At 30.9% G+C, this 11360-nt stretch overlaps 2 protein-coding genes across 3 annotated transcripts; one reads left to right on the top strand and one right to left on the bottom strand.

The window, feature by feature from the left end:
• The first annotated feature begins 2534 nt into the window (after window positions 1–2534).
• mRpS16 (mitochondrial ribosomal protein S16) lies at window positions 2535–4433 on the top strand. The gene is made up of 4 exons (XM_088188540.1): window positions 2535–2642; window positions 2801–2924; window positions 2992–3151; window positions 4228–4433. Exons 2-4 carry the CDS (start codon window positions 2805–2807, stop codon window positions 4341–4343), a joined length of 396 nt encoding a protein of 131 aa, XP_088044666.1. The 5' UTR covers window positions 2535–2642; window positions 2801–2804; the 3' UTR covers window positions 4344–4433.
• Window positions 4434–4443: 10 nt separating this feature from the next.
• ReepB (Receptor expression enhancing protein B) lies at window positions 4444–10736 on the bottom strand. Of its 2 annotated transcripts, XM_088188538.1 has the most exons (5): window positions 10539–10736; window positions 7183–7415; window positions 6994–7117; window positions 5284–5389; window positions 4444–5158 (listed from the first exon to the last, which is right to left on the bottom strand). In XM_088188538.1, the coding sequence occupies exons 1-4, from the start codon at window positions 10678–10680 to the stop codon at window positions 5301–5303; spliced, it is 588 nt and encodes a 195-aa protein (XP_088044664.1). In that variant the 5' UTR covers window positions 10681–10736; the 3' UTR covers window positions 4444–5158; window positions 5284–5300. The 2 variants fall into 2 exon arrangements, with proteins under 2 accessions (XP_088044664.1, XP_088044665.1); XM_088188539.1 differs by lacking the exon at window positions 5284–5389.
• Window positions 10737–11360: the final 624 nt, after the last annotated feature.

Consider the following 11360-nt stretch of genomic DNA (forward strand, 5'->3'; position numbering starts at 1 on the left):
GTGGGAGTTAAAAATTAACGATAGTATAATGTGTGTAACACTTTTGTTAAAAATTAATGAGAGTATAATGTGTGTACCATTATTACGTGTCTAAAGCGTCACCTTTTTATACTACAATTAAGTGGTAGTGGGAGTTAAAAATTAACGATAGTATAATGTGTGTAACACTTTTGTTAAAAATTAATGAGAGTATAATGTGTGTACCATTATTGCGTGTCACCCTGTTCCTTACTCAATCCAGTGGTTGGCAGATTGTCTAGACGGCCGCAAACCTGAACGACAATTTTTTAGAAATGATTTAACATTGGGTTCAGAATTAAATTATTCTAAAATTTTCACATTTATACACATTGTATTATTATATAAAGGTGGGCCAGAAATATATGCGGTTTTCACAATTCTAACCAGTACACAACAATGTTTCATGACTTTTTCTTCCCGGAATTTGAAGCCTACAATAACATGACATCGTTTCAACAATGATGGCGCAACATGGCACACGTCTAACGTATCTTTGCCTGTTGTAAATAAAATGTTTGCAGGAGAACTCATTTTGCGTCGAGGTGATATTCCATGGCCTCCCAGGAGACCTGACATGATTCCTCCCGACTTTTTTCTCTGGGGATACTTAAAGAGTCAGATAAAGAAAATATCCGAGAACAAATGATTGCTATTTCACGCGTAATGTACCAACCAGTTCGCAGAACTGAGGTCCAGATTTAAATAATGTTAGCAACGCGATGGTGCATACCTGGATAATATTATTTTAAAGATATGATTTTCCTGAATGTTTACTTCAATACGAAGTGGAAAAATCGATAAGACTTATAGTTTTTAAAAATAAATTATTCCAAGCCCCTCATCTTTTAGACCGACCCTATATTATTGTATAATCAGTAACATATTTGAAGGACAGAGTTAATATTTTTAATGTCACTATATTTCTTGACATTTAACGCACGAAACCACAAACTTGGCACCAGGGCCGGCCTAAAAATGTTCATCGACCCGAGCTTTAAAAAACTAAGATTATTTGGGAAATTTTTATTTGAGGAAGACAAATTTCAGAAAGAGCTAAAAACAGGTCGTCATGGAAAAATTGTTTTAAAATCATCTCGGAGTTTTAGTTTGAAAATGATAAATTGCTGTGGGAGCTAAAAACAGGTTCTGGCGACGAGTGACAATTAGACACAGATTGAGCCAGTGTATTAGTACTTTATTGAAGATATGTGGCTTACATGTTTAATATAAAAATGAGTGGATGGTGCACAAGGTTGCACCAGCGTTGCGAGCCTACCAAAGTTCGCCAAGAGAACATGCCTACGTCACGTCAGTGTTACCAGTCAAGTTTTGGTCCCAATAAAACTTATATATAAATACATTAGTGGGGTCCCACACATTTATTCAGAAAATTTTGTTCCAATACGATCTCCATATTTTTTTAAAAATATATCGATATAATGATAAATAAAATCAAATGGCGCTCATTTGGAGTAATTGGGAGACCGCCCGCCTCTCGGACCAGCCCCAACACATCCGGATCCGAAACAAATTTTCATATTGGGTGATCCAATTCGAGTTTTTTTATGTTGGTAGCACCGTAAATCAGACAGCTGTTAGTAATCACTCGTGTTCAAAGTGACAAGATTGAAACAAGGACGTCGATTAGGGGAAGGCAGGGGGGCCATTGGCATTAGAATTTTAGTGAAATTGAAGTATTAAAAAACAAACGACCGCTGACTGCCCAACTTTTTGTTACTCTACTTGAAAAAGCTGAAACGGCGTCCCTGATTCTTAAACAGTAATTATCGGGTTATTTCTCACATAAAATCTGGAAAAAACAATCTCGAATTTACCCCAAAAATATTTTTTCAGATGGCCTGATTTTAATGCTTTTGACGTATATTATAAGCAGGGGCGTCATTTGAAGAGAGGGGGGGATAGGTAGAATAACTTGGAAGACATGTTTCTAAAAAAAAAACTTGCCATACATCGTAGGACGTTTTGCGTGAAAAGCTCCCAGATCGCATTATTTTAAGTTTTGGTGACGCCAAGATCATGCAATTTAATACCGTTGGATTTTTTGTGGAGTTATGCTAAGAGTCATGTCCATGCCGACAAACCCGAAACGTTGGAGCATCTAAAAACAAACATCCGCCAAGGTATAATCGAGATGTATGAAAAAGTCATCGAAAGGATCGGCTGCTGCAAAAGGTCCAGAGACGGCAATTTAATTGATATTATTTTTCGTAATTAATTAAATACACCAAATGTTCAATTAATAAAAAAAATCCTAAAATTTGTAGGTTTTTTTTAAAAAAAAATCGTAAATTTAAGTTGGATAACCCTTATTAGCAAAATTGTTCAGACTATAATTTAAAATAAATATTCCTAATTTTCAAAATTATCTAAGAAAACTTATTATTCAACAACTAAAAATATAATAGTCACAGCCAGCAATTTAAAAGTCAATAAATTTATTAACTGCAGTGTATTGCGTAAAACACAATATTAAAAAAAAATCTTTTAAAAATAGTAACCATTATGTAACTAGGTAACAAACTTATGTCTCCCTCACATTATAGGTTAACTTCGATTGACAGTTCCATTTCATTTTTTGGTGGTTAAACGACAGAAAATAGGTATTTATGTTGAATTTTCAAATAATAAATATGATTTAAACCGTAAAAATTAAATAAGTTATATTTTTAATCATTTATTTACCTACAATAATTCACCATACAATTCTAACCAATAAAATAATCCCATCTTGTTGATAATTTACAATTGTTATCTTCAGAATCATGAACAAGCTACCGGTTTGCGTAGGCCACGGTAAATCTCTGAGTCGTGCTATCAAACACATCAGAATGGTCCAGAAGGGCTGCACGAATCGTCCCTTTTTTCACATCGTAGTCACTGAAGTGAGATATAAGCTAGTCGTCTAATAAATTGTGTGAGCTATTATTTATTTTATTATTTGTGTTTTAGAGATTTCGGTATCACCTCGAGCAGCCCATCGAGCAACTGGGAACGTACGACCCGATGTCGAATATGTTCAATGAGAAGCTGGTTTCTATGAATATGGAACGAATCAGACATTGGCTCGGACGCGGTGCATTGTTGACTGAACCTGTTGCGAAATTGATGGGTATATATTCATTTTATACATTTCATACCATCTATCTACAAACATCACAAATATTTATTAAAAATCATTTTTGTTATTCTTAACACAAAAATATTTAGTTTCAAAATATTTTTGTGTTAAGAATAACAAAAATGATTTTTAATAAATATTTGTATTAAAAAAGACGTAAAGTTACATACAATTGCTTTATTAAATGATACAAATATCACATGCACTATATGATGCATTCACTCAGCGTTTTTTTTATTAGAAATATTTTCACTAAATTGAATTATATCATTATCAATAATTAAAATTAAGTATAAAGTAATATTGAGAAAAAAAGATTATATCAATTCAATATATTATATAACTCCTTACACATTTTAATTATGATTGAGAAATTTAAAATCAATGTTAAATTTTTAAGCAGAATGTTGCCTTTTTATTTTAATCTCATTAGATTTTAAATATTTGATCTTATATCGTGAATTCAAGATGTTTTTTCGATTAATTAATTCGATAAAAGCTTGTAAATTTAATTTTATTTCTTTGGCTGTCTTTTATATCATTTTGTTATTTTAACATTGCAATTAGTAAATGACCATCAGCATATGAATTTAATTTAGCTTAAGAATTTAATAAAAACATTTTATTTTTGTTTTACATTACTTGACTCTTGGGTTGATATCTATTTGCTTTTATACCTGTAACTTTTGCTTTTGACAACATTTTCTTGAACGAAAATGTTATTACATATCGCCACTTCAAGGGTTTGTCACTCAACTTATAGCACTGATATCAGCAATTCACGTAGCGCCACCCAAATTAGCAGAAATCTGATTGTGATCGAATTTTCGATGTATCAATTCAACGAGTTTCTTTTGCTATATCAACTCCATAGCAGTCACTTTATAAGACTATCTCATATTAGCAGATTTATATTTAACGGAGTATGGCTATGTCTAAAGCAATACAAAAAAATGGCAATTATCTATTGCTAAATTTTTTGATTATTATATTCGATGTATTGTGTGAATATTTATTATTTTTTTCTTCTATCAAAAACAAAATTAGTAATAATATTAATTTATTAGGTTTAGCTGGTTATTATCCAATTCATCCAAAGACCTATATGAAGGCCTGGCGCACTAGAAGAGCAGAAGAAGCTGCTGCTGAAAAGGTAATAGAAGCAGAAAATGCAACGTCGTAAATATTTATAGTTTAGTTTAGTTGAGATTTAAATATGTTAAGTTTATTATAAAATAAAATCATCATCTCAGTGTGGTCTAAAAAACAAAAACACAATCGACTTTTATTATAATTTTATTAAATCAACATTAAGAAAATCCAAAGCGTATAAATGTAAAATAAACGGAAGGATAAGTGAATATATACTAAATAAAATGATTATAATATGTAATACACATAATTATATACATGTTAATCACCCCCTATCACGAAAAACGTCAATGATGAGATCGTACGTATACATATAAGATTTTAATCAGCATATAGTACACTTAAGATTAAAGAAAAATACACAAAACTAAAAAAAACATAGTAATACAAATCATTATTCCCCATAGTCCTATTTTATAATTCAATACATATGTGCGATAAAATTTAAAAATAAATGATTTGAAAATATCATGTATGTATAGTAAATAGCGTGAGAGAATAAATTTGCAGTATTCCTATAAATGTACAACAATTATTAAACAAATCATTGTCTTTATATAACTTTAGCAAATATAATATGTATAAAAATGATTCATGGAATCAAAAGATGGCAAGTGTGGTGATGATATATTTATGAATATTAAAAGCTATTCGGGCGGTATAAAACAAGACTATATACTATGTTTTTTATACATCATATTATTCATGTAATGCTGAATTTCATATGCAAAAATATTTTCATAATTTTTGGCATTGGTGAGGTGTGATATATACGACATCCAGATTATAAAGTTGATTGCGTTCAAGCGTGCTAAGATGACTTACTCTTGCTGAACAGGGACTTAGCTGAAAATAAAAAAAGTCATTATTATCTACAATATAAATGAAACAGTGTTACTGTGTAATGTGTATCGACTAGGCATAATTAATGGCCTTACATATTTTTACACTTATATAATAAATATACATACATTATTAATTGTACGAGTTATTTGATTTTGTGTGTGAAGTCTGATATTTTTTCATCAAGTTTTTTTTCAGCACCTTTTAAAAGGTTCTTAATGTCATCCAGAGGAGCTAAAATGTAACAAAAACCATATAGCATATTTCACCATTTTATTAAAATGTTAAAATACGACTAATGAAGAGTAATAGCTAATTGGCCAGTATATCATTTATTTATGTATCAGTTCAGTTTCAGAAATTACAATCCCGACATTTTCATTAATCTATTAAAACCCATGAATTTTGTATTCAAATAAATTAAGACATGAGGACAATGTTTTTATTACATCTTATTTCACCGAAAAAATATGATAATAATTATGGGATCTTTTACGGTACCCCAAGGGATATCATCAGGTGTAAATTAAATTTTTAAAGACTAGATGAAATAACTTTTAATAACAAGGCCCTCTTAAAAAATGATTTGTAGAACATCCAAGAGATAATTACCAGAGAGCCATGGTGGTCACAATATACCTTTGTGTAAAAGGTAAATCAATACGGGTAGCCAACACATTCAGGATTATGTTTTTGCGTAATTCATATAACTAAAATGAAGACGTTGAACCACATGATTGGTCCGGTGGTTTACAAAGTTGAGTATATACTGAGCTAAAATGGGAGATCAAAATCAATCTACAAGTTCGAAGACAGATCTATAACGGGAACAAGATCATCAAATCGTCCCTTAGAATCAAGGTGATACCGCTGGCATCGAATCGCATACCTCAGCGCTAGTTCTTAACTTAACTGAGCAGTCATTGTGAAAAGAAAAGATAGCAAACGAAATTATAAAAATATAATGAAATTTTCAGTTAGCAAGTTCTTGTTTTGAAGCTTTATTATGAGTGTAAGTACCACCAATACAATGTAGACTATCAGCAGTGAAGTAAAGGTTCAACCTTTAAACCTTAACTTTGTTGGTGTCATCTTTAGACTATTGAATTTTGATTATCAACGCTCCTAAAAGTCAAGGACACAACCCTCTTATATTCTGAAACACCTTTTTGATAACTAAATTACATACATGATAACTGGCCATTGTTTTGCAGAGAAGTGATTAATACGGCAATGTGCGATTTGGTTGCAATTTAAGTATAAAATAATAGTTTTGCTTTCTGTGAGTGAATAGTGCTATAATAGTTTTAACAGTGCTGTCCACATGGTAAATATAAGCGTTTTTATTTAATAATAAAATAAATAAATCATACATATAATAATTTATACTTTGATATTAAATATTTCATCAAAACAAACATTTGTAAGATATTATTATAATAAAAATAGACAAATATAAAACAAAAACGAATAAATTAAATAATTCGTTTTAGTGACTCAGTCCGTCTCAATTGTTGATTTTAATCGAGTATCTGTAAGCCGATAAGGCATATCGACAGTTGTATAAATTGGACAGCATTGATATATAACACTTGATTAGTTAAGTTTTTTTAATTATTAGTTAGATTAATTGAAAAATAAGTTAATAGAAAAAGCAAAAGTAAATTAGATGAACTTTGTCATGCATTTATTGTGCCATGGCTTTTGTTACAATCAAATGGCACACATACACAAAGCATTCATGTTATTATTTTATTTTAAATTATCAGTTAATCACAAGTAAATCAACATATATGACATATCTTTCAAAACTATCAGCGATGAAAGATCTTATTTACCTGATTCGGCTAATTCGTCTACTTTGCTATGATGCTTCAGATAATAAGGCCTTATTAGTTTATGGTAAATAAACAATGAGCCGTTGTTTTCAGTCGGCATGAAGCACCACATTTGGAAGATGCACTGAAATCACAAAGTGTAATTAGAAAACATTATTGATAAGCAAAAATATAAATGTAATATAATACCTTAGCGAGCCAATAGAACGGGAACCAGCTGACCAAGAGGTCCGAGAAGAATTCGACTATGGAGAAAACGGCATAAACGACCCAATACGTTAGCCATTTGGTGTCGTCGTTCTTGGAGGGCGATTCAATCGCTCTAATCGAAATGTAAGCAGGATATGCAAAACCGATGGTGTTGCATAGAAGCTCGGCGCCATTTCCGAATATTAGATATAAAGCGATTATGGCTATTCCTCCTGTGGACAAAGATATGAATATACATTAAAAGATATAATAAAAAAGTTGACACACTATTTTATCTAGTGTTTATAATCACCTGAGTAAATTATAAACACTAGATAAACAATCGTGACTCACATTCCTTCTGCTATTCTAAGATGGAGCAAGTTCTTTAATTAGATTATATCATTTTTATTAATTAATTAAGATATATATTTTTAAAATAAGGCGTTTTATAAAGGGATTACAACTAGCGTTTCATAAGGATTTCGTTATAGATAATAAAAAAGAATTGTTTAATTTATTAAAATTAAAAGATTAAAAGGGTATTAACCTTTTAGTTGCTAAACAACGATATACATATATACCGGTAAATAAATTTGGGAAATTTTTACTGCATAAGTGTTAAGGTTAAGAATTAAATTGAATCTGATTACCATAGGAGCAAAATTGGCATTTATTGTTTATATAATATATAAATGATATTACCCAAATAATAAATACATAAATGCAAAGGGCACAATTTTATAAATGAACAACTGGTATGATTGAATTAGTTAGTAATATTAATTATTTTAAAACGTAATAAATATACTAAGGTGAGATGGTTTTTAACATATTGTTTGCGGGTATAACTGTATGCCATATCTCGCCTGGAGCGGGCGAAAAATCACCGCGAGGTCCTGTGCAAAAAATCTACTAAAGTATCTTATATATAATTGTTTCTAATATAATTTATTAAAATTTTAAATTCTAAACTCACAATTGAAGAACCATTTATATAGTCGAGTAAAAGTAACACAATGCAAGGGTGATAAAAAAAAATCCCTTCTGCCAACCCAACTCAATGATGTATCCCTATCCAGGTATAAAAAAAAGGTTTGAACAGAGTTGCAGTACAAAAGCAGCCCATTAAAATTCTGGCATAAATACAGATCCCTTTCAATGTTTTTAAATCATTATTTGACAAAAAAAATGTATAAATGAAACTAAATTGATTTATTGCAATGAATCGTACATAAGAAAAAATATAAAAGTATTTGTGTAGTGTGAAGTGTGATCTAATGGAGAGCAATGAAATCAGTAATAAGAATAGCCCTTATAAATACGTTACTCGACTTCCACCACTAAAAAACGTAATTTTACGCGTTCCGCAAACAATGCGTTAACATAATTAAATAACTAATTGCCTTAAGAAAATTTAAATTACTAATAATTTCCTTTAGTATATAATTTAAAGTATTTTTAGTTATTGTAAAATAAATATACCATCACATTAACTGACCGTATATATTGAGAAACACGTTTTCAAGTGAATTTATTCAATTAAAAAATAACACTACGTCGTTACGTGCAGTTACACACAACCGATCAAGGTCAAACGAGTTATTGTAGGTTATATGCGAGTTATTTAATTACAAATGAAAAAACTACTATATATATATATGTGTGTGTGATACATGTAAATAATAAAAAATAAATAATTAATAAGGTGAAAAATGATAAACCATAGCATGATTGTTGAGCAATATAATCAGCAGGTAAGTCACTGGGTATTATTGATAAGAAAAACGAGTGTCGAGTCAAGTGGACCATAATGCTTAGTAACAAGAAATAAGCAATAAATTTTCTGTGGCACAGAGATATAACACTTTATTGATGTCTTATTGGAAATATTTACCATGTGAAAGTAAAAATTAATCATTTGATATTTATTCTGACAATTCATTGTCGGAATAAATATCAAAGGTTAGAATAACATATAGGAAGATCATGTTAAATTCATATTTATTATATAAATGTTAAAAAAATATTTTAACATTTATATAATAAATATGAATTTATTTTAGAAATATTTTATAGAATATTTCGCTCATACCAAAACTGTTGGTCAGTACCAAACATTGAATACTAATTAATTGTATGTAGGATGCAAGTGTTGACATCTGACAATGTTACAAGTCCAACCAAACAAGCTGGCCCTAAAACACATTGATAATGCTCACCATCTGTTATAGATCATATAATATAAATACTGACTGAAAAAATATTTATTTTGGCCGCTTATATTCTGACCTGAAAAATACGAGCAAAAAAAAGGTCGACATATGGTGGTGAGATTTAAGTAAGAAAAAAGGGACTTGAAATGTTTATTACTTATATATAATATTATATTAATAATTTTAGTAGATATGATATTAGTGACATCTTTAGCTAAAGGGATAAATAAATACATTAGTTTAACGAAATTATGAAATTTAATTAATATTTAATAAAGTGAATTAAAATGGTTCGATTTCCATAGTTTTCAATAGAGAAAGCAAAAATTATAATTTTTTTGAAATCAGATCTTTAATACATTATATAATTTTATTTCGCACAGAATACAACATGAGTCACTTTTGAAAAAAATATAATTTATGGCAAGTAGTTGACTCATGGATTGAAATGAGAGGATGTTAGCTTATGTATAAAACCGATGGATGATATTGTGGGCTTCCCGAATCCTTGTATAAGCTAATGAGGGGAGCGACACCAGGTACTTGTTTATAATGTCGGCGCCAATTATATAAATTGGCAACAAGGTTTACCTTGCATAAATGATTTAAAAATTCTGACAATGCTCGCTTATTCTTTAGTGTTTAAAATAATAATTTAATTGTGTTGCAACTAAAGTTTAGCCGCTAATGAAATTTCCTCTTAATTTGATAGATCTACCACACCAGAAAACACCAGATACATGGTATGTAAAATAACTATTTTCAAATATTAACAAATATAATTTGATTTTTTTGTCACTGAATCTTCCTCACATTTCGAATCCCATTAATATATTCGGCTAACGGCGCCAAAAATTGCTCATCCATGAATGAAAAATGAGTCCCCCTCCACTAAAACAGCAAAAAAAAAATGCCACGGCCGCCATTATACAATACAACTAGAAATATATTACAAAGATATACTGAAAAAGAAATAATCGATCACAATCAGTCGCCGGGTGTTCTATTTTTAACGCGAGATCGCGACTTATATATAAGCGTTCGGACGGCCCGGGCCGACGGGGCGAAGGCGCCGGTAAGGAAAGGGACGGGAGGTTGGGGGGGTAACGATCGGCGGCCGGGGGTGAAGGTTGCACGTACCCAGAGCGAGGTTCCTCCGGGGAACCTTCGTGAGGGCTTCCAGCTTGGCGAGCTGCTCCACGCCCGGCTTCTTGGGGTCGTTGAGGAAGGCGTCGAGCGCCCCCAGATACTTGCCAGCCAGAGCTTCGACGACAGCCGCCATTTTAGTGACAAGCGACGCTCACTGCCAACTGACCGCCCGCCGGTTAATGTGCGAGTGCTGCCATATGAACAGCGCTGCTACGACATACTTTTTATTTTATTTTATTTTATTATTTAACCTATAAATGCAAAATTTACTCACAAAGTGCTCTCAAAAATATAAACGACTATTTCATCTCAAATATATAATAAAATATTTTTATTATAAAACATTTATGAAATTTGTATCGAAATAAATTACGCAGCATGGTCATACCTTTTTGTACGATGAGCGATTTTGGTACAGACAGCTTCCATAAATTATGTTATAGGTTTATGGGGTCAGCGGAATTGTGGCAGTGTGAACAAAACAAGGGTATGGCTTAATGAAATCTTGTGACATGGGAGAGGAAGGGGGTGGGGTAAAAAAATTCACTAACAAACTGTAACATAATTTATGGAAGCCGCCTTCGCTACATATAAAAGTATAAATATTAAATATGGATTTAGGATATATGTCACTACAACATTCAACAAAAATTAAAAAAGTCGCCAAGCAATACTTAATATATATTTATGAGAAATGGCACGTTGTACATCAGGATTCATGTGCACCATGTACATCTCAAGGGAAATTAAATGCTACGCTATAATTTTAATTTTTGAGCTTAAAACTGAAAAATATTTTTTTAAAATAGCAAT

The sequence above is a fragment of the Plectrocnemia conspersa genome, unplaced genomic scaffold, assembly GCF_051122295.1.
Source record: "Plectrocnemia conspersa isolate PC_06_02 unplaced genomic scaffold, ASM5112229v1 ptg000007l, whole genome shotgun sequence".
In the NCBI taxonomy this organism is placed as follows: Eukaryota; Metazoa; Arthropoda; class Insecta; order Trichoptera; family Polycentropodidae; genus Plectrocnemia; species Plectrocnemia conspersa.

Bases quoted from the DNA above. Each gene is read 5' to 3' on its own strand.
- ReepB (XM_088188538.1), bottom strand. From the start codon at position 10,680: ATGGCGGCTGTCGTCGAAGCTCTGGCTGGCAAGTATCTGGGGGCGCTC. The intron at 7,416-10,538 runs GTACGTGCAACC...CTTTGTCCACAG, and splicing joins CCGGAGGAACCTCGCTCTGG to GAGGAATAGCCATAATCGCT. The intron at 5,390-6,993 runs GTAAATAAGATC...GTTACATTTTAG, and splicing joins AGACGAATTAGCCGAATCAG to CTCCTCTGGATGACATTAAG.
- mRpS16 (XM_088188540.1), top strand. From the start codon at position 2,805: ATGAACAAGCTACCGGTTTGCGTAGGCCACGGTAAATCTCTGAGTCGT. The intron at 2,925-2,991 runs GTGAGATATAAG...TTTGTGTTTTAG, and splicing joins TTCACATCGTAGTCACTGAA to AGATTTCGGTATCACCTCGA. The intron at 3,152-4,227 runs GTATATATTCAT...TTAATTTATTAG, and splicing joins ACCTGTTGCGAAATTGATGG to GTTTAGCTGGTTATTATCCA.